This window comes from Syngnathoides biaculeatus, chromosome 5 (genome assembly GCF_019802595.1).
Source record: "Syngnathoides biaculeatus isolate LvHL_M chromosome 5, ASM1980259v1, whole genome shotgun sequence".
Lineage (NCBI taxonomy): Eukaryota > Metazoa > Chordata > Actinopteri > Syngnathiformes > Syngnathidae > Syngnathoides > Syngnathoides biaculeatus.
The window spans coordinates 10,361,766-10,385,604 of NC_084644.1; the positions used below are offsets into that span (position 1 = coordinate 10,361,766).

Genomic DNA, 23,839 nt, shown 5'->3' on the forward strand with positions numbered 1-23,839 from the left:
TTCACTACGAAAAAATCAGTTTCAACGGCTCCTGAAAAAAATGGGCATCACATGATTATTATTATTTTTTTTTAAGAAGATGTCAAATAATATAATAATAACGATGATTTGAGTGCTTCAGTTTTATGCCCCGATAAATTTTGTTGATTCTATTGAAATGCAACATGGTCAAAATGTGGGGAGCTCACTGAAATCTATCTCGAAGGTGTCAGAAATTGGAACCACTAGATGGCAACATCGAAGTTTTGTGTGACTTGGTGTGACCGCAGAAACATCAAAACTAACAAGGAGCGCCATCACCTTCAGTGACCTTTCCTTGGTCTTAAGACACAAAATTCTTCCAAAAGTTCTTACTCTAGTTTCAATAATCTTGTTATGAAAAATGGGTCGCTCGAGCACTTGTCAATTTGGTATTGAACCTGGAATTAGGAACGTTTGGAGGACTTTGGCCTTGTTTGTGACCCTGGTATAACGCAGAATTTTAAGATCTCGTTTTTCAAATTTCAAATTACTTTGTACAATTTTAATCATTCAAAGTTGGGAAATTAATGAGGCCCCATAACTCAGAGGTTAGAGCGTTGGTTCGGTCCTGAGTTCGTTTCCTACTGGGGCAGGAAGGAAGGGCATCCGGCGTAAAACTGTGCCAAACAAATATGGGCGTACATCTGAGATGTCACGCTGTGGCGACCCCTAATGGGACAAGCCGAAAGGAAAAGAAGAAAGTTGGGAAACTAATACATATTTGCTTTTAAAAATGATAATTACTATAAGAGCTTTGTAATTTCTGCTAGCCCATCTATAGCGTTACACGTTAGCTAGCGTTATTTTGTCAGGCAAATTTTTCCCGTTTTGTTGAACATTCTGGTGTATAAACATGTATATTATGTAATTTTAAGAACTAAAAGTGGCAATAACTGAGAGTTCCTGAACTGTAGGCGGAAATGTGGCAACGCACATCCAATAGAACGCTGGCACTAGCCGGACCGAGCTCAATCGTTTTTTTTGGTCTATGGGGGTAGGAGGTGACGGCCATGATAAGGAGGGGCTAAAAGGGGGGCGGTTGATGGTTAGGGAGGGCGGGCTTGTGGTGGGGGCACCGGAAATCCTTTCGCAAATGTCCCGCAACTGTTAGCAGATAAGCGGCGCTAGATATGAGCGATATGCTAACAGAGCGTCGTTAACTGCTAGCAGGTGATACCGCTAACACGTACTGTTTTCTTTTTCTTACGATGTAAACAAACAGACGGAAAAAAAAAAAAAAGGAGGAGAAAGTGACGAGAGACGCCGTTTCCTGGCGGCAGACAGACAGGGAGGCTGGGTTGGCGGCCCCCCCGGCCCCAAGGTTAAAGCCTCCTGCAGCCGACAGGTCTGGCCCTCAAAGACCCTGAGTGTGTGTGTCTGGAAGGGCGGGAGGTGGGGGCTCTGGGGTTGGGGGTATGGTCCAGCTGTCTGAACCAGACGAGAAGGTCGTCTTTCTCCGGACTGATACCTGCAATCGCCGACACGTCGGTATAAATTTAGTGCGGACCAACTTCACCGTAGGACAATTATGGTACTGTGCGCACACACACGCAAGCGGCTGATGTTATTATATCACACAACAGAGATGAACCCAAAAACTTTACTCACCTTTATAGTTATTTAAGCCAGCGATTCTGCTCATCTAAAAATAGATGGACAATACATTTTGAAATATTTCATTTTATCATCAACATTTTGTCATTTGTCAGATTGTTGTTGTCGTTTCCGCAGTCGTCAATTTATGATTATCTTCTGCTACAGGAACACAAAATACTACGATCGGTTGGTATGATGCGGCCTTTTTTGTTACGTCGTTTCTGTGCATCGCCAAGCGGGCCAGCGGTTGACACGAAATGCCCCGATGTCCAATTTCCGAGCTGGCTATCCCCACAAGTATAAAAGCTCAAATACTGGCAAATACAAGATGGTGACAGGCTTAAACAGCCATGCGTCATCTCCTTTAGTAGCGGCCTGTGTGAAAAAGACCAAAATGTTACAGATTCTAACGTGAAGTGTTTGCGTGACGGACAGTGGGACAGAAGGTTCCGCTCATAATTTACACCCTGCTAAGAAGATGAATGGCATCGAATATGATTGCGATATTTCAGGATGTGAAAGGAGTGTTGCTGCTTCTGGGGGATGTCTGGCATGCTTCAGCCTTCATCTCGCCTTTTACGGCCAAATGTGCTGGGAAAGCTCCATCTCGGATCGGACCGCACCGCTGCCGTCATGAAGGAAGCGGGGATTTACGCTGAACCCGGTGAGTTCCCGACCCACTCGCAAAACGTGAAAATCTGCAAAAAGAGACCACATAATTTCTTTTAGCACACACAAGCTTAAAATACTTTTCAACTTACTAAAACACACTTAACGTCTTCCTTAAGACCTGTTCTTACTCACATTTGAGGAAAACAAATATGCTTGTATATCCATCCATTTTTTTTGCCGCTTATCCTCACAAGGGTCGCGGGGAGTGCTGGAGCCTTATCCCAGCTGTCAACGGGCAGGAGGCGAGGTACACCCTGAACTGGTCGCCAGCCGATTGCAGGGCACATGGAGACAAATAGCCGCACTCACAATCACACCTATGGACAATTTAGAGTGTCCAATTAATGTTGCATGTTTTCAGGATGTGGGTGGAAACCGGAGTGCCCGGAGGAAACCCACGCAGGCACGGGGAGAACATCTAAACTCCACACAGGCAGGGGCGGGGATCGAACCCAGGTCCTCAGAACTGTGAGGCCAATGCTTTATTAGCTGATCCACCGTGGCGCTTACGCTTGTATATTTACTCTAAAATGTTAAACCAAATGGTATTATTTTGTCCAATTAAAGTCCACTATTTTAATGCTAACATATAGGTTGAAATGCCATAGAAGGGGTAACACAAATTAGCTTAAACGTGATGTAACTGAAAACCGCACATGGTGTAGCAACACATACAAACAGAGGATGTGTGTGTGTGTGTGTGTGTGTGTGTACCTGCATACTTATGGGTTAGCCAGGGAACCAGGCAGGTCCAAACTGCAGAGCTGTGCCACCCAACCACGACAACGAAAACAACAACAACAAAGGCAATAAAAACTCAAGACGATTGAAACATAAAACAAAAGGCAAAAACCTAAAGGAAAAAAAAAACACTATTAAAAAGTTTAACAGAAAAAGAATTATAGAGATAAAAAAGGAACAAACAGAATAGAAAATAAATAAAAGTAACAAAATTAAACAGTATGGACTGGAAAAGGAGGAAAAAGGAATAAAAATGGACAACAAAAAGCAAAATGCAAACCCAAAAAAATTATACAAAGAGAAAAAGATTTTTTCCTTTTCTTTTATTACTAATGAAGTTGTTTCCATCAACAGGGACGTACAAAATGTTGACTATGTTACAAAGTTCCACGGAGTCGACCGGAATCCAGAGATGCGGCCGGGAATTGTGGGAAAAATTGACACGGGAATGATATCAAAGCCTTTTCATGATATTTCTCATCAAAATCCTTGCGGTTTTCATTATTGTTTCATTTGTGATTCTTGTCATGACAATAATAAATAAGCTCTTCCCTCGTTAATAATTTTTTTACTCAATAGCTGAACGTTTCCTCCAACCAAGCAGACGGCATTAATGCTAGCTGACAAACACGTTGCCGTGGTTACCGACTATTTCTAACTAGATCATATTTTTTACCTGAGTTCACGCGATTACGATCAAGTTTCACTGTAACTGGAGATTGAGTCATCTGACGTAATGGACGTGGAGTGTTTACGTAGTCTTTAACCCCCCCAATCCATCCCAGAGCGGGGGGGGGGGGGGGGGGGGTTGATACACATTGACCTGGAAGCCTCAGGACACAGCAGGAGGGTTATTCCAGGAGAGTGTGTGGGATGGGGAGGGGGGCGGGGGGGCTTCGGGGGGATAACTAGAGGGCAGGGGGTCTCTTAGGAATTCCACTAGCGAGTCCATAGGCTATTTCACAGTAAGTTTCTGCAAAAATCGGCCAATCTTGTGTGGATTCCTTGTGGGTGTTTCGATAGCCACGCTTGTTTTACTGAAAGGTTTCAAAACGCGGGATGTGGGTGTTGAGACATCCAAACTTTTCCCGGTGTAAGGTTCAGTTTAGTGGAGAAGGTGGGTGTTAATTTGGGTGTTTTGACAATTATTCGTTGCTCAATGAAAGCTTTCAAATCATAAACTTTTCATCATGGCCCCGGGGATGTGGGTGCTCGGATACCCAAACATTCAACGCCCACATTGGAGGTGTTAAAACAGCCAAACTTTTTTCCACTGACAGGTTCCATCCATCCGTTTTATTTTGCCGCTTATCCTCACGAGGGTTGTGGGAGTGCTGGCGCCTATCGCAGCTGTCACCCTGAACTGGTCGCCAGCCAATCTCAGGGCACATCGAGACAAACAGACGCACTCACAATCACACCTAGGGGCAATTTAGAGTGTCCGATTAATGTTGCATGTTTTTCGGATGTGGGAGGAAATCGGAGTGCCCGGAGAAAACCCACGCAGGCACGGGGAGAACATGGAAACTCCACACAGGCAGGCAGGTCCAGGATTAAACCAGGGACCTCAGAACTGTGAGGCCAACGATTTACCAGTTGACACGCCGTGCCCCCAACTAACAGGTTTGTGAATGCCAATTTTTTTTTTTTTTGTTGCGCCCGTGGGGGAGATTCGGCTCTTTGGACACCCCCACTTTTCAAAGTGTAAGGTTTCGAACCGCTCACCTTTTTCCCAAATGTGGGGGGTGCGGGAACGCCTGCACTTTTCACAGTGTAAGGTTTCGTCAATTCCACGCGACTTTGCGTGAAAAAAAAAAGGATGAGGAGTGTGAATAGTTGAAATTATAATGTATATGTACGTAAGGCGGCAGCACGGTGACTCTGCTGGAAACGCGTTGGCCTCACAGTTCTGAGGACCCAGGTTCAATCCTGGAGTTTGCATGTTCTCCTCATGCCTGCGTGGGTTTCCTCTGGGCACTCTGGTTTCCCCCCACATCCTGAAAACATGCATTCATTGGACACTCTAAATTGCCCCTAGGTGTGATGGGGAGAGCGACTCTTTGTCTCTATGTGCCCTGCGATTGGCTGGAAACCAGTTCAGGGTTCACCTCGCTTCCTGCCCGTTGACAGCTGGGATAGGCTCCAGCACTCCTGCGACCCTAGTGAGGATATGCAGCCAAGAAAATGGATGGATGGATGAAAGGACAGTGTGGTGTCCTAGTGGTTAGCACGTTTGCCTCACAGTGGGATTGAAGGTTGGAATCTGGTGCTCAAGTGTCCGTTTGTGTCTGAGTAAATGATTTGCGATGTCAGGCCTCTCCGGCCTCCGACTCCTTCTTCTTCTCTTTGACTTTTCCCGCAGACGTCTTCTTGGACACTTTCTTGTCTCCTGCTTCCTTCTTCTCCTTGGAAGATGACGACGACTCCTTCTTGGGCTCCTTGCTCGCCTCTTTCTTGGTGTCCTTCTTCTCTCTGGACGACTCCTTCTTCTTCACTTCGGCTTCTTCTCTCGGGGCGCCCTCCGATGGCTCACTAGAGACTTTTTTGTCTTTGGCGTCTTTATCTGAATGAGGAAAGAAGAAGAACATCGTCATAATCAGCAGGAGGGACGTTTCAACACCCACACTTTTCCCCAGTGAACAATTTTAGGACCCACTTTTGTCGCTGCACCCGCAGGGAATCTGGCCGTTTCCACACCCACACATTTCCTGATGAAAGGCTTGAACACACATTTTGTCACATCTGTGGCGATGTGTGTGCCGCAACACCCACACTTCTCCTGGAGCAGGCGCTCACACTTTTGTCTGCACATGTTGTGGACGGTTTCCATGGTATAACTTTCAACAACTTTAATCCTCTTTGTACTCGAGCGCTCGCGTCGTACCTCGTGACCCGCGCAATTGCCCCGCGCGGCACACATCAAATTGAATCGATGAAACGTGATTAGTCGGCACATATTGAAAAAAATGTCAGGAAGAACGAAACCAGTCTTTCAGTTCAACATTTTTAGGCGCGGGTGCTCAGACGGGTGCCGGGAACGTTAACGAGCCGTTTGTCGCAGCGCCACTCGGCGCGGATTAGCTTTGAGTTTTTGGCGTGCGTGCGCGCGCACACACATTTTACCATGCAAACAAATTGAGCGACAACAGCACCTGTTGCATTACAAAGCGCCGCCACTTAAATGGAGGACCCCCAACCAGCAGCCTCACTCCAGACCCCCTGAGCCTGTCAAAGACACACACACACACACACACACACAAGCACGCACACACACCTGCGTTTACATACAGTACAGCCACAAGCAGCATCTTGGATTGGCTACGTGATAAGATGATAAGGAGGATGCTTGTCTGCCTACAATGAGACACTCTTCTTATCTCCATGAGAACATTTACAGACCACAGACTGATGTCTCCCTCACTGTGTGTGTGCGTCTGTGTGTGTGTGTGTAACGTGATGAATTAGTTTTACTTGCAATGAGGATTTTTACGTCACGGTCCAGTAATTTGAGGATGAAGGTAAGGGAAGGTCTGCGGCAAACAGACCATCAGCAAATTACTTTTTTTTTTTTTTTGGTTAAGTTTTTAAGAGGAAAAATAGCACTGTTTTGTATAAGATATAATAAAATATAACAAAAAAAAAAGGGGGGAACTGGTTAGAGCAGGGGTGTCAAACTCATTTTTCTCGCAGGCCTCATTGTTCTGGTTTCCCTCAGTGGGCCGTTATGACTGTGGAACAAAAAAATATTTAATCATCGTCAATTTATGAACTAGTTTTGGAATCAGAAATCAAGGGAAATGCGTTTTTCACGTTTATTACGTTTTTCACGTTTGGTAACACAAAAAAATGCTTGTAATATCTCATCTTTATCATTTATGATATATGACGATTTTAAATTTTTGTACAGATTTGTACAAGAATCATGGAAATTGACACTAGATTTGGGTTCGTGGGCCACATAAAATCATGTGGCGGGCCAGATCTGGCCCCCGGGCCTTGAGTTTGATAACATGGGTTAGAGGGTCTGCCTCAAAGTTCTGACGATTACTAAGTACCGGTACCTTCGTGGTCGATTACATCTTGGCAGCAATGTCTTGTTTAAAAATTCACATAATCAAAATATTACATAAACACAAATATACATTTCTTTCAGCGTCACCACAGCGTGTCATCTCAGATGAACGCACATATATGTTTGGCACAATTTTTGCGCCGGATGCCCTTCCTGACGCAAGTCTTCTCAGGGAGTGGAGGCCCCAGTGGGATACGAACCCACAACCCCTGGCATACCAAACCAGTGCTCTAAACACTGAGCTACGGGGCCTCCTTTACATAAACACAATAAAACTGTAAAATTGCTGTAAGCCCTTCAGTATCCACGTCTCGCAGGTGTGCATTTAAAGCCCAAGTGTCATCCCTATAAACGTTCTAAAATAGATATTGTCATGAAAAATACATATAACATTATTCACTTCAATGTCTATACGAAAAAATAAATGTGAGCGGAGAGCGCGTCATCCATGCGCAGAGTTGGGGAAGTGTCATAGTGGCTGCATCTCCTGCCCGTGACGTCACATCGGACATTCGCCATTGAAAAGACGCTGTGGCCCCCAGTATGGGACACGACCCTTCATATACGAAAGCTCTTTTCGAAGAAGAGAACATCTCACAATTGAATGAAGTGACCGGGGCAATATTACCTTATCGTTTTGAGCCATATTAAGATGATATGCGGATCACGGCCAAACCACCTCCCCCCCTGATCCACTACTGCGCAGTGGTGATAAAAACAATGTTCCCCGCCTGCCATCAACGACGCCGCGGCGGCCAAACTGGCTCCCAGTCCCGTCCACTTCTGTGGCGGCGATGAGCCACTGTGGCCCGGCATTGCGATTAGCCACCCCCGGCTGAAGCCGTCTCGACAAGGCCGGCGGCCGGCTCGGCCTTGTCGACAAGGCCGGTGGCGATTCACAAGGCCTGCGGAGGCCGTTCTTCAGTGGCTGCTGCACGGAAGCTTTCCGATGCGCACATTGACACATTTAGCACCCCTACTTATGGATAACAGCCCCCCCCCCCGACTATTTTTTTTTAGTAGCTGCACCTACTTATCATTTGGAACCCATGAAGCTCTCCTCCTTTGCACCTGCGCATTCAATTTTTCACGACCAATCGGATCTTAAAAGTATGAAGAGTAAATCCATCCTCCCGAGTGACCGAGCAATATCCAGCGATACAACAAGCCGGCATTTTAGTTAACACGAAGGAACAACGAGCTGCCTTCCAGCAGGTAAAACTAGTATAAATAGACGAGACCGCTTGAATGCGCTACTGCCTCCAACATCACTTCCTCCTTCTTGTCGAAAACAAATCCCCTGAGAGGATTTTCATGATGGGAGTGACAAAAAGCCATATACATCAAAATCATGTTGTGTGGTGAAAAACGGATGGGTCCATACCGGCTGCCGTTTTTTCATTAATAACATACTAAAAATCATGCATTTCATGAAAGTGGACCTTTAAGGGGTGTGGCCTATTGAGTGACTGGAGTCACTTGGGTTGCTTGCTCGTGTTCGCATTTGTTTTTGTGCTTGACTGGAGGGCACATTAGAGGGCATTAGAGTACTTTTACTAGTGTAGCGGTCTATCGCAACTCTAATTTTCAATTGACGACAAACACTAACTCAAAGTTGCAAGATGTCGAACTGGTAAAACTAGGCACCGCTGAATTTGGTTGAAGGTCAACATTTTTCTGCTCCCACGCACTACAGCCGTGATTTCATCAGCGTACAATCAAACACACAAACACACATGCACGAAAGCACACACACACACGTACCCAGTTCATAGTAGATTTTCACTGCGGGCGATCTGTGCAGCCGCCTGTATTTTGACGACGGCTGCGTGCAGTTGAATGCAGTGTCGCTAACAGGCCCGAGCGAGCGGAACATGCGGGCTTTGATAATCCGCATATACTGATCTGGTACACACCACCACTATTGTCGCAGCGCTTTTCTTTTCTTGTCTTCACTCGGGAACAGACAAACGGCGGTGGCGACACGAAAAGATTAAATGACAGTCTACTCAAGCTGCGCCGAATCTAATTCATCACAAGATGAGTGGGAAATGCAAACAAAAAAGCGATAAAATGAAGAGAAAAATCTGCGCGATATGACAAGGATCAATATATACAGTATTGTATTTGCAGTACAGTAAATGTGGTGGTATCATGGTTTATTATTTGTGCCCCTGCTACTTTCTGGATTTTTATCCCATCACTTTTTTTTCAAATGGTTTCTATTTTGATATATGATATTAATTTGCTGAGGATTTTGGTGTTTAAAGGAAGAGTTTGCAGTACTAAGCGAGATTTGAATGTATTGTAGCCTCATTTAGCTAAACCCGTCGAATCTCTGACCAAAGCCCCGCCCCTCATGATTGTGCACAAGCGTCATTTTCAATCATGGCATGCGATTATGAAAGTGCATAGTTTTTATTTTTAATCAGAGAAAATGCACATCCAGTTACATCAAAATTGCGGGAAAAGTTTGCTAGTTAGCATTAGGACTGTAAACATGTCGATGTTAGCCATGGATGCTATGTTGGTAACGTGAAGAGTTCCAAAAAGTTATCAGATCGAAGTTTTTTTTTTTTTAGAATGCACAAATAATTCCCCATCCATTTTTTTAGATGCTTATCCTCACAAGGGTTGCGGGGAGTACTGGAGCTTATCCCACCTGTCACTGGGCAGGAGGCAGGGTAGACCCTGAACTGTTTGCCAGCCAATCGCAGGGCACATAGAAACAAACAGCTGCACACACAATCACACCTACGGACAATTTAGAGTGTCCAATTAATGTTGCATGTTTTTGGGATGCGGGAAGAAATCGGAGTGCCCGGAGAAAAGCCACGCCGGCACGGGGAGAACATGGAAACTCCACACAGCCCAAGTCCGGGACAGAACCTCTGAACTGCGAGGCCAAAGCTTTCCAGCTGAACCCCCGTGCCGCCAATGCACAAACAATAAACAATAAAAAAATAATGATAAATAATACTTGTAAATTGATAAATAAACGTACTTGTCGAATAGAACAGTTGCTAGTTTGGCATCATTCTGCAACATTTCTGAATCCTCCCAGCTGCCTCAGCACTCTTTGCTCTGCTTGTTTGCTAATTGCTCGTAAACAAAAGATGTTTTTTGTTGTTGCATTTTTTAAATTTTCTGAACATGGATATCATCATAATAATTGGGTGATAGTGCGGGAGTGGGATCATGGGATGTCGGGGTCAGGTATATAAAATTTTTAAATATTAGAATTAACTTGTGCAATACAATGTATGAGGGTTCACTGTAATGACAAAAAAGTGGTGAGTTTTGTTTTTTTTTTGCCATGGAGCCCAAGTGACTAATATTAAAAATACCATTTTGGGCCATAAACGTAGATGTTTTGGCACGAACAAAGTGGAAGAACTTTTTAGCAAAGCAGAACAGCCACCGAATATGACTAAACATTTACACAGATTGTATATACTGCATATATAGGAAAGTGTATATATATATATTTTTTCAGATATAATTATGATATAGTAAGCAGCTGGAGGACAAGAAGCATTCAGTGTTTCTTCTAGTTAGCGAAAATGAAACACCTTGGCCGCTCATTTGTTGGAAGCACGTTATAATAAACGTAATCCCAGGAGCCCGGCAAATGGAACGACGCTACGCTGGATTTCCCGACCCGCCGATCCCGCCGAGACGCGTCTAAAGAAGCCGACTTAGCGCCTTAGCGTCACTCGCTAAGGAAAGAAAAAGTGTTTAGTCTAAAGGCTGTCCACTCTGTCGCTCGCTGCCATCTTGTTTTACAATATCAATGTTTGCGGACGTTGCGAGCACACCCTCAAGAAAAACGCCAGAGACGGACGTACAGGTGTTCGGAACACTTTCCCAGGTCTTGACTTTGCATTTGTACTGTTATTTTTACCCATTAGCTGCTGTCTGTCATAGTTCATATTTCCATGTGTCTCCTTCACTACAAACACGCTCAAGAAGGCCGTGACAAAGATGGAATCTTTTGGGAATGCCATGACGGCACCAGAACGTGTAACACGAGAAAAACTAATTTTGTGCTTCATTTACGTTCAGTGCTGAGAAAGTTTGAAAATAAGCTGTTGGCATGCATTCTATACAGTTTAACCAGAACTGTGGAAGTGTGAGAACCTTTAGGTCCCCAAAGCTTGGCTCTTTAGCTTGTCGAGCACACCTTTTACCCTTGGGTCAAATTCTTCAAAACTTTAATTTTGACTACCATAGCTATGCGCAGTTATATTGAGCGGTGTCTCCAAATAACTACAGTTCAATTGAGATATTGAGTCAGATAAATAAGTGGATGAGCCAAAATTTTCTTCAACTAAATCACAACAAAACCGAGACAATTGTTTTTGGCAATAAAACAAAACAGATTTGCTGTTAGTAAACACCTGGACTCTCTATCTTTAAAAACCAAAGACCAAGTGCGAAACCTTGGTGTTCCGATTGATTCCGACCTGACTTTCAACAATCATATCATATCATATCAATCACAAAAATGGCCTTCTACCATCTGAAGAACATATCTAGAGTGAAGACTTGTATGTGCCAAGAAGACCAGGAAAAACTCATCAATGCTTTTATCTCAAGAAGACTTGACTATTGTAATGGTCTTCTGACCTGACTCCCCCCCCCCAAAAAAAAAAAAAAAAAAAAAAGTATTAAACAGCTGCAGGTCGCGTTCTGACCAAAACAAAGCGGTCAGAGCATATAACTCCAATCCTAAAGTCCTTGCACTGGCTTCCAGTCCGCTTCCGAATGGATTTTAAAGTTCTGCTACTGGTCTAAAAATCACAACATAATTTAGCTCCTCAGTACATGAAAGAAATGCTTACGGAATACAAACCCAGTAGAGCTCTGAGATCGACCGACTCGGGTCAAATAGTGGAGCGCAGAGTCCAAAGCAAACATCGGTGAAGCAGCTTTTAGTTATTATGCTGCACACAAATGGAAGAAGTTGCCGACAGATGTTTATAAAATCCAGGTTGAAAACTCTTCTTTTTTTTCCTCATCCTTTTTCGAAGATTTTGAATGAATTTTTGATCATATTACTTGCACTGTATGCAGTTTTAACTGTCTTTTTTTTAATATTTTGTCTGTCATTATTATTTTTTATCCCATTTTAAATGTTTTATCTCTTTGCTCTCAAATGTGTAAAGCACATTGAGTTACCTCGTGTGTGAATTGTCCAATACAAATAAATTTGCTTTGCTTTTAAACTTGGGGTTGTGGGTTTGAGATCCCACGGTGGGCAAGTACATTTCATGAAACTCTACCAGGTACTGTATCAAAACTGGATGGTAAAAGCATTCCTGTGAATATTCTCATTCATCAACATTTCATTCTAAGCGCATTGAATGCGTCACAACTGGACTTTTGTTGTCTTGGAGGATGTTTTGCCTCTCAGCCAAGCAGCCTTCATTAATTGATGCCACAAGGCCGGTTCCGACAGAATAGCCTGGGTCGGTGTGGAAAAACAACGAGGTATTTATGCTCCAAGTGGAGGCATGGCCCTAACCAATAAAGGTATCATTCTTTTAGAATGCAAAACAGCAGTGGTTACGACGCCTGGCAGAGAGGCCACTGTCCGTCAACAAGAGTCGTTAGGTGGAAACTCCCTCGTTAATATTCCATTGCATTGTCAAACGGTCACGCAAGTGTCTCTGACCCAAGAAGGCCGTGTTTTGGTGGTCTTTCCTGGAGACGGAATAATTGAGTTTTTTTTTTACGGACAGTATTGTCAGTGGGTGCATTAAACAGACACCACAGAAGCCACTTCCAGGACTGCCCTTGATCCATTCCATGGCAGTACCTTTCACACACACGTGGAAAATCCACACCGGACAGGTTGTGTGAAGAGTGTCACCCGGCACAGGCAGTGGAGCGTGATCTTCAATCTCAGGGGTGTGGGTTTGAGCCCCAATTTGGGTGAGTGACACTACATTAGATACTCGGTGCTGAACAGACTAGGCCGACGGGTGAACTTTGCTACTCCGCAATGGCTTTCAGAACTTGGAGCCGCCAGTTATAAATCGTGATGATGACATCTCATCTTCCGATCGGGCAAATGAAACGAGGTTCGACGAGCAATTGGACGAAAACTTTAAGAAGGAAGATCGGTGGTTGGGAGAATCCTAGCCAAGCTGCTTCCAGATGTTACGCTTTACAGTGTACAATTCGGGTTTTGTGACTAAACTAAAACAATTATTATGTCGTTGTTCTGTTGTCATGTTTGAACAAAGACGCAGCAGAGAGTGGGAGAGAGAGAGACACACACACACACACACACACACACACATACACACACACACACACACACACACACACACACATACACACAGACACTCGAAGACCAAAGCTTTTCTGCTCACTGACGCAAAAAAAAAAAAGGAGAGCGAGCGACACTGAAGACCAAATCTTTAATGCTCGCTCGCCCGCTTGCTGGCGGGCTGGGTGTGGTTAAGTGGGCGGATTCATTCCCGTGGTCGTCCGGGATATTTTCTTCTCTGGACAGAAACGCCCTGCGAACACACACACGCATGCACGCACACGCAAGCACACACATAATATGCAGGCAACGGTATGGCGGTCGGCACAAACGTGTATAAAATGGCACAAAAGTGTTTCATGTCTGGTGGTATAAGATTTGGGACACACGTACGCACACACGCAACACACACACACACACACACACACACACACACACACACACACACACACACACACACACACACACACACACACACACTTCAGTCCGCTTCCTCATGCGCTCTGAACTCTGTCTAAATACAGTTGGCCACATCAGAGAGGACGTTTACAACAGTGGCTGAGCCACACACAGACACACACACGCACGCGCACACAAAGTGCATTTGCAGCTGTACATACAGTTTTACATATGTCAGCTTGCTAAAAATGAACACACACGCACATGCATACATGTTCCACACACACATGCACAGTGACAACACGACCGGAACAAAGAGAAGAGCGTGGGCAGACTCCAGAGGACATCATTGTGTAGCATGCGCAACACAAGCATGCACACACATGCACACAGTGACATGCACACACACTACTTAAACTCAGTGTATACTACGTGAACCCACAACCCTGAAATCCTAATCTCTTTTGCAACGACATCCAAACAATATCAGTTGAAAGGGGCTCAAGGATCTTGTGTGGCACCAACTGAGCTACCCAGGAGTGCTCAAGTTAGCATTTAGCATTTTCAGTCCACAAATACGAACGTTCTGAATAGCCGTTTTGCATAATCGGTCATTCACCTGCCTTGTCAACAGATCATGACGAGTTACTATGCAAATCGAAGATGACAAGACTTGGGTGAAGATGTCCGGTCTGTCAAGGATCCAATAGAGTCCCGTTCAACTTTTGCATGTGACCAAGAAGTGGATGACTGAGAAGCTCAAGCAGAAACATTCCCAGTGAGAATACTTGGTGATACATATCATCCTCTCCAAAATGCAACCGCCCAACGTGGGGCTCGAACCCCGACCCTGAGATTAAAGGTCTAGTGTCATCCCTATAAACATTCCAAAATAGATATTGAAATGAAAAATACATATAAGATTATTCACTTCAATGTCTACACGAAAAAAATAAATACAAGGTGAGAGCATGTCATCCATGCGCAAAGTTGCGGAAATGTCATTCAACGACATCCAAGTGGTCGCCATATTGGCTGCATCTCCTGTCTGTGACGTCACCCTGGACATTCGCCATTGAAAACATGCTGTACCCCCTACTATGGGAGACGCCCCTTCAGACACGAAGCTCTTTTCGAAGAAAACATCTCACAACCGAGTGAAGTGTCTGGGGCGATATTACCCTATTGTTTCGAGCCATATTTAGATGACATGCAATCACGGCCAAACCACCTCGCTTCCCTATCCACCTTCGCGCGGCGGTAGTAAACGCCCACTTCTGCGGCGGACATGAGCCACCGAGGCGACGTGGCACCGCCGGCCGACAAGGCCGGTAGCGTCCTTCACCGGCTGCTGCACGGAAGCCTTCCGATGCGCACATCGACACATGGCCAACCCTTATTTATGGATTACGCCCCCCCCCAACTGTTGTTTTTTTTAGTAGCTGTATACACACCTACCTCTCATTTGGAACCCACAAAGCTCTCGTCCTTTCCTTTTCATGGCGGGAGTTACAAAAAGCCATACACGTCAAAATCATGTTTTGTGGTGAAAAAAAACGCATGGGTCCATGTCGGCTGCCGTTTTTTCAATAATAACATAAAAACACTTCAACTTCATTTGACTGCATCCCTATTGCCATGGAGATGGAGTGTATTAACGCACACACACATCAGTCTTTTTTCACTGACACACATATCCATAAACACACACATAAAGTAGGTGAAAATATGCAAATCCATTTGGTCACATGCTAAAATGCTAACATCCTCAGAAGGTATATTGCAGCTGGGCCTGATGATCCACGTTGACCCACTAGGGCATACAACAGGTGTTGATCTGACATGAACAATCATTAATGTAGGAGACCAAAGAAAACCTTTGCCCAACGTGGGGCTCGAACCCACGACACTAAGATTAAGAGTCGTATGCTCTAGCGACTGAGCTAGGCGGGACTGTGAGAGGGGGTCATTGATCAGCACACACATACACACTTGTGATCAATGATTACGATTCTTCTTTGCTTTACGTCACTTCAACTTCATTTGACCGCATCCCTATTGCCACGGCGATGGAGTGTATAAATGGACACACACATCTGTCTCTTTTCACTTACACACACTCACCGCTCACATACATCCATAAACACGCACATAAAGTTGGCGAAAACATGAAAATTCATTCGGTCACATACTAAAATGCTAGCATGCTCAAAAGGTATGTTGCAGCTGGGCCTGAGGATCAGCGACTGGATCAGCTGGTAAACCGTCAAAGTTCTGAGGTCCATGGTTCAATCCCGGACCCGCCTGTGTGGAGTTTACATGTTCTCCCCGTGCCTGCGTGGGTTTTCTCCGGGCGCTCCGGTTTCCTCTCACATCTCAAAAACATGCAACATTAATTGGACCCTCTAAATTGCCCCTAGGTGTGATTGTGAGTCCGGGTGTTTGTCTCGATGTGCCCTGCGATTGGCTGGCAACCAGTTCAGGGTGTACCCCGCCTCCAGCCCGTTGACAGCTGGGATAGGCGCCGGCACTCTCTGCGACCCTCGTGAGGATAAGCGGCAAAGAAAATGGATGGATGGAACGGCCTGATGATCAACATTGACCCACCTGGGTATACACCAAGTGTTGATGTGACACAAACAATCAATAATGCAGGACACCAAAGAAAACTTCCGCCCAACGTGGGGCTCGAACCCACGACCCTGAGATTAAGAGTCTCATGCTCTACCGACTGAGCTAGCCGGGCTTCTGGTGCACATGCGTCAACCACCTCCTCTCACTCATCTTGTCAGGACCGTGCTGTCCTAACATTACACAATTTCTTTCAGCATTCCAGAACCCCTGGCAGCGTTCCGGCCATAAATCAAAGATGTGTTGGCACGCTGCATTCCACACATACAGTTATGTATACACATACACACGCTCATACAACTGTCAATGAATACAGCTCCCGCACCTTCATATCCAAGCATGCGCTCACCTGCAAAGCCATGCACTGAATTTATGCAAAGTAGATATTTAAGAATGAGAACCAACAGTCAGACCGACAGGAAGTCGTCCACATGGACTGTGATACTGTTCGTCTGACTGTATCCACCACCGTCTGAGCGCTCGTTTGAACTAATTAGTGCGATGGAAAAACAAACCACATAGGCCACAGGAAGCTTTTTCGACCAGGAACTCAAACTTCCTGGTCTGGTTGGCGGAAAAGGCCCAAATACGTTCTTAAAATTACTTACTGACTTGTTTTTACTATCTTATTTTTTTGTAAAGTTATTTACTGACATGCTCGGTATTGACCCACTCGCTAGTGACGTATTTAAACTGACATCGTCTTTAGAGATTCGTCCCGATTTGGTCGAGACGGCGAGGCAGAGACACAAACACGGAAGCGCGCAGGGGGTCCGGGACGGAGAGGGGTCTCCAGGTACACGATTTGGTCATGGGAGAGCAGGTGAGCTTAAATAGGACCACCGCAACACACTCGGGGGTGTGTGTGTGTGTGTGTGTGTGTGTGTGAGCTGTAGATGAATGCATTCTTTATCGTGTCTCCCGGTGCATTAACGCCAAGTCCTGGTTTCGCTCTCGCTGCCTGTAGAAAGGAAGGCAGTGTTATTTTGCTCATGTGGAAAATGAAAAATGTACTCGGGATGCTCGTAATAATCATCAGGAAAGTCTGCCGTGATGATTAGAGACTCTCTGACTTTGAAATATGGAAGCTCACTGCATATATTTCACAGTTGAAAATTAACAGTATATCGGTGGCTCTGCTGGTAAAGCATTGGCCTCACAGTTCTGAGGACCCGGGTTCAATCCCGATCCTGGTCCCGCCTGTGTGAAGTTTGCATGTTCTCCCTGTGCCTGTATGGGTTTTCTCCGGGTACTCCAATTTCCTCCCACATCCCAAAAACATGCAACATTAATTGCACACTCTAAATTGCCCTTAGGTGTGATTGTGAGTGTGGATGTCTGTTTTCATGTGCCCTGTGATTGGCTGGTGGCCAGTTCAGGGTGTGCCCAGCCTCCTGCCCGTTGACAGCTGGGATAGGCTCCAGCACTCCCCGTGACCCTCGTGAAGATAAGCGGCAAAAAAATGGATGGATGGAAACTTTCATAATGATGTAAATTTGCTCAAATAATTTCTTTTATGGGATAACAAAAATCACAATTCCGTACGACTCAGAAGCTGTCTGCGTGAAAACTACGCTGGTGAAGAGCTAATAGCGGCTAACACGCATAATGTAAAACACTTTTTCACATTGTATTCTCATAGTTGTGGCTGGAGGGCCTGGTGTCATCCCGTGTGAGGTCTATTTTTTTTTTTTTTTACCTCACTCCTCTGGCTTCGCTCCATAACACGCGTGCAGTCACGGATGACAACGTGGCGCACTAAAGTGATCACGCCAGTCCCCCTGGTAGCTGTCAAGTCTATCTTTTCTTTCCCTTCTCTCTCTGTGATGTGTCCACACTCATGCTCAACAATGAAGCCCTTCCAAGCCCAGCTGAAAACCCGGTCTACATACCGGCATTCAAGTCAGACCCCTAACACTCCCTACCCTCGCTATTCCGCCTATATCTCTGTGAGATGCGTGCACTTAAGGCCAACAACGAGGGCTTCTAAAGCTGCCACACCAGAGGAAAAATGTGGGTCTACATAAATGCTAATATGTAACTAACATTAGAATATGCATTTTCCACACCAACTGAGCGCACTGTACTGTTTATTTATTTATTATTTTCATTCATTTTCTTTGCCGCTTATCCTCCAGAGGGTCACAGGAGTGCTTGAGCCTATCCCGGCTGTCAACAGGCAGGAGATGGGGCACGCCCTGAAGTGGTTGCCAGCCAATCGCAGGGCACATAGCGACAAACAGTCCCACTCACAATCACACCTACGGGCAATTTAGAGTCTCCAATTAATGAATGTTTTTGGGATGTGGGAGGAAACTGGAGTGCCCGGAGAAAACCCACGCAGGCACGGGGAGAACATGCAAACTCCACACAGGCGGGTCCGGGATTGAACCCGGGACCTCAGAACTGAGGCCAATCCTTTTCCTGCTGATCCACTGTGCCACCTCATTAAGAAACCAAATTCTGAATTCCACTTACAGGGTCTTTAAATCTTAAAAATGTAGAGGAGGGATAAAGCTAACAAACAAACAAAAAAAAGTTTATTATAAGATTTCGCAATACATCAAATTTCTACTTATTGTGGGTGGGTCTGGAACATGTATAAATGTTAAAATGAAATGAATGAAATAGCTAAGAGCGGCGCACGGTGATGCGGAGGCCGGTCGGATGACGGTCGGATGGCGAGAGGAAGTGCGTACATTCCAGGCTAATCCCGATAGGACGCGGCAGGCCAGGACACAAGAAGACGGCGGCCGGGGCACAAAACACACTGGCGGCATTGACACCATGGCAGTGATGCTTATTTATGAGCCGTTGCTTTAAGCTTGTATGCACAGTGCTCGTGTGAAAGGACGCGAGCGCTTAGCACGCGCACGTGTGGCCCGAAGAATACGCGCCGTATTATTTCAAAGAAACATCCTATGAAGTGTGCGCGTGCGCGTGTTTGCTCAGTGGGAACAAAGACAGCAGTGTGTCCTGCGGAGAGCGAGAGTGGGCGAGACACATCCAGAGTATATTACTTATTTATCTAACTTAGGACTGTTTTATCCCACGTGCCAGAAATCGAACAGACTCTCGGCCCTGCGCACGCGCACACATCTGTAAGATGTTAGCTATTGTGTTTAACACACTGGCATTGAGAGTTTTTCCTCCGGCTGACAATAAATCGTCAAAAGTCGCACAAAAGTCTCGTCTGGCCGATCAGATTACATTGTGTCTTGTAAAATAATCTATCCTATCTTTCTTTTTTATGTGCTGCTGTCACCACATTGTCCAGCTAAAATGTCAGAAATGATAAAATGCAGGGTTACACCACAATGCCACGGAGCTGCTATTTCGTAGATTTTTAAGCGATTGTCACTAAGGTCTCGCGCGTGCCGAAACATATCCGAATTCTCTTCGGGCGAGAGGGAGGGTTCGCCCCGAACTCGGGCGCCAGCCAATCGCAGGGCAAAAATAAACAAAAATCCATTCGCACTCACATTCTCGATGGGAGGACAGTCAAAACTCGGTTCTCAAACGTCTCCGTTCTCGTACGAAAATTTTGACAATTTTTTGCTTCTGTTTTCGAATGAAAATCGGGACTCGAACGCCTAGGACAAGACCCGGAAAATAACATAACGCGTGCGGCACAACCAGCTGACCCACGACGCGCTTTGTTGTGAATTCCCACGGCGCCGAAAAAAACAGTGTGACGGTTTGAGTGCTCCCCCGTGCTGAAAATTCCCCTTGGGATTAATGCGCATGCGCGTAAATTTTTTAGAATATTTTGAATTTTTCTACATCTGTCCCAGTCTGAAACTTCCCCATCCATGCTTCTTCCGCGTGTTCATTTTCGCTCCGCGTGCATTTGGACGTCTCACAATGCCAAACACAGCAAATGAAAGAATGCAGAAACAAATGCGAACGTATTATTTGTTATTTTTCAACTGGAAAACACGTTCCAGCGTTGAACAAGAATCAGAGGATTGTTCGGGTATGGGTTCGGGTGATATGACCCCAAATGCAACTTAATGACTGAGAATACGTTCGCATTTGTTTCTGTATTCTTTCATTTGCTGTGTTCGGCTTTGCGAAAATGAACACGCGGAAGAAGCACAGATGGGGAAGATTCAGACTGGCACGGATGTAGAAAAAGTAGAAAAACTCCCCAAATTCCAAAAAATTCTATGCGCAATAACCTGAAGAAGACCTTTCAGCACTGGGAGCACTCAGACCTTCACACCGGAGACAACTTAACTTGCGGGGCCCGACCAGCCGATCGACAACGCACGTTGTTATTGTGTATAACGCAGCCTCTGCACGCAGACATGGGAAATATCGATTCGGTTTTCGAACAAATCGGTTCTCGTACCGCCTTCTGGAAAGGATTGTGGTCGAGAACCGAGGTTGTTCTGTAAATATGTGCCACCAGGATTTGAATTAAAAATGCCACTGAAAGTTTTAGGTTTTAAAACTCGCATTGTTATTTCAAAGTGATCACATTTTCAATAACTGTATTTCAGTTGGCGGCACGGTGGATCAGATGGTAAAGCGTTGGCCTCACAGTTCTGAGGACCCGGGTTCAATCCGGGACCCGCCTGTGTGGAGTTTGCATGTTCTCCCCGTGCCTCCGTGGGTTTCCTCCGGGCACTCCGGTTTCCTCCCACATTCCAAAAACATGCAACATTAACTGGACACTCTAAATTGCCCCGAGGTGTGATTGTGAGTGTGACTGTTGACCGTCTCCATGTGCCCTGCGATTGGCTGGCAACCAGTTCAGGGTGTACCCCGCCTGCTGCCCATTGACAGCTGGAATAGGCTCCGGGACACCCCACGACCCTTGTGAGGAAAAGCGGCTAAGAAAATGGATGGATGGATTTCAGTTTAACTTAAAATATTATATATTTTTAGTCTCATGAGATTCAACTGGCTACAATTCGCTGTCTGAATTGAGTGTTAAGAAGGCAGCCAATCCAGTTACACTTTCTTAGTCACGTGACATCAAAAGCGTGACTGAATTGGCTGCCTTCTTAACACTGAATTTAGACGGTGAATTTCAGACAGCGAATTGTAGCCAGTTGAATTTCAGACAGTGATTTGTAGCTCGTTGAATCTCAGGAGACTGAAAATACTGCGTTTGAATTTTAAAGGTTGAATTTTTTTACATGGCGAATTTGTTAACCTTGAAAAATTTAAACTGAAATACAGCTATTGAAAATGTGATCACTTTGAAATAATGTGAGTTTTACATCATCGAACATTCAGTGGCATTTTTAATGCAAATCCTGGTGGCACAGATTTACTTCCACAATTCACACCTATGAGCAATTTAGAGTCTTCAATCAACCCACCACACATTTTTGGGATGTAGGAGGAAATGGGAGGGAAGCGGAGTGGCCGAAGTGGCCAGAGCAAAACCCGCCGGGTTGGGGAGATCATGGACGCTCCACACCGTTTTTTTTTTTGTTTTTTTTTTCCCAGAATTGAAGCACATCTGTACGTGTCGGGTATATTGGCGAATTTGCGAGTGTCGACTTTGAAGTGTTTGCTGAAGCAAAAAGCAGCTGCTCAAACACGCTCGGAGGAGGCGGATTTGCTTCATTTCTCGCCGGAGTCTTTCGATCTTTCTTTCTTTCTTTCCCGCAGTGCCGTTCACACGCTTTGGCGGAGACAAGATGAGTGCGCGTGTTTACCCACTAGTTCAGACAGATTATTTCCTGTTCTGCTCGCCTTAGCACTTCCTTCCTTCCTGCAAGCGGGCCAGAACTATTTACACTTACACGCAAAAAGCGCTTCTTTCGACTTAACGAAAAATTCAGGTGACGAAACGACTTCCGGAACGAATTTATTTCGTAAGGAGAGCGACCACTATGCATGGTGTCAAATATTCAGAGAAGTGCAGCTAAAGTTTATGTTGCATTTAAGTTTCATGGTCAAACCTCCCCCCAAAACCAATAAACCAAACTTTCAGGGAGTCGTGTATTTAATGTTAAAGGACACAGTGAAAGATTACACTTTCACCGTTATTTATTTTACAGAGCAGGATTACTCAAAATTGACATTTTCCACGTCAAACACACAGACTCACACACACACACATACGCATGCATACGCAGACACAGCTGCCTGGGTGCGCGCTTCTCATGAAATATGTCAAAATGATCTCAGACGGCATGACATCACCAACTAACACGCCGGCTTATCAGCGGTCTTCTCGCCTTGCCTCACTTCACCGCCACATTCATCTCTCGCTTTTACGGTCTTTGGCGGACGCTCCTTCTACATACATCAAAGTGTGTGTGTGTGTTTGTGGTTATTTATTGAAAGACCGATAGAAGAGGCGTAAAGGGTTGATGACCTCAATTTGAGTTTGGGTTCATCTTCCCGCCGTGTGTTGGCTCGACCGAGCCCCTCTCCACCTGACTTGATATCAACTCAACGAGTCGGAACTGTAGCCAAGATCGTGGAGATGTGCTTGTGTGTGTGAACAGTTAGCAGCTGTGTCGAGACCAGAGGGAAAGTCGCACAGGTGGAGGAAAAAACAAGTCATGAGGTCGCCCGATGACATCTTTATGGGGTGGACCAGAAATGTTCGATGCTATTGGTTGCAACGGGAATGGAGGAGATTGGGGAGAGGGTCAAAATAGATGGTGAAATTAAAATAAAACTGAATGAAAATCCCTGCTAGTAAATTAGCGTTACATTTCTTTGTATAATTGTGGTTCACACTCATGACTTTGGTGTTGGTAGCGTGAGACTGACTCCCGTTCAGTGATGGTGTCGATATCTACCCTGCGACTGACTGGTGACCAGTTCAGAGTGTAGTCCAGCTAGCAGGGGTCGGGTCCAGCTTTCCTGTGACCCTTGTGAGGATAAGCGGCTTGGATAATGGATGGATGGATTGTGGTTTTTGTGTCAGGCATGGTACACGTGAAAATTGGGTGGCATTTCAGGTTGATTGCCCCATTCCAATCAAAGAGCCCGATTTTCAGCCGTCTTATATGATTATCCTGAGCGATTACCCAGTGGTGAGGGGTGTGTTAAGTAATTTCATCTCCCTTGGCAAACCCAAAATCGTAAATGATAAAACTGTGGGATATTTACGATGGCAAATCATTACGTGACTGGTCAACACCGAGTTGGGAAGAGCTACAGACTCCTTGATTGCTCAGACCTGATTACCGAAATTCGCGGCCTACAGAGCTCACCTGGTTATAAGCCTCACGGCTACATTCATAAAGCAAATACCATTTGGTACATACATACATACGCCGCAGCTGTGTAAAAGCCGCAAGTGCCCACATCGAAACCCACATTCAAACACGAGCTATTTAGAAAGAAAAATGGTACACAGAAAGAGTTTAACGTTAGCGTGGGGTTAGCACGTCACTAGAGCGGCACTAAAGCTAGCACTAACGCTAACAGAGCCGGTTAAAATAAAACATACC

The 23,839-nt window shown here is 45.3% G+C and overlaps 1 protein-coding gene, 1 long non-coding RNA gene and 1 other non-coding gene across 5 annotated transcripts in view; 1 reads left to right on the plus strand and 2 right to left on the minus strand.

Annotated features, from left to right (window-relative positions):
* The first annotated feature begins 1,094 nt into the window (after positions 1-1,094).
* On the plus strand, positions 1,095-3,815 carry LOC133501092 (uncharacterized). 2 transcript variants are annotated; one of them, XR_009795097.1, is made up of 5 exons: positions 1,103-1,366; positions 2,130-2,281; positions 2,484-2,536; positions 2,651-2,757; positions 3,385-3,815. It is a non-coding gene; the product is annotated as an uncharacterized LOC133501092 (long non-coding RNA). The 2 variants fall into 2 exon arrangements; XR_009795098.1 differs by having other exon boundaries at positions 1,095-1,191; positions 2,651-3,815.
* A 91-nt stretch (positions 3,816-3,906) lies between these two features.
* Positions 3,907-23,839, minus strand: part of bbs9 (Bardet-Biedl syndrome 9) — a 129,266-nt gene continuing 109,333 nt past the window's right edge. The window contains exons 22-23 of one of the 2 annotated variants that reach the window (XR_009795138.1): positions 5,687-6,255; positions 5,482-5,593 (exon numbers count right to left, since the gene is read on the minus strand). Coding sequence is in view for 1 of the 2 variants with exons in the window: in XM_061820868.1 (XP_061676852.1) it covers positions 5,340-5,593 (254 nt within the window). In the remaining variant the exon portion in view is untranslated. Of the gene's footprint in view, positions 5,594-5,686; positions 6,256-23,839 lie in introns of both variants that reach the window. The other variant, XM_061820868.1, reaches the window with a different exon arrangement.
* Positions 16,452-16,524, minus strand: trnak-cuu (transfer RNA lysine (anticodon CUU)). The gene has a single exon. It is a non-coding gene; the product is annotated as a tRNA-Lys (tRNA).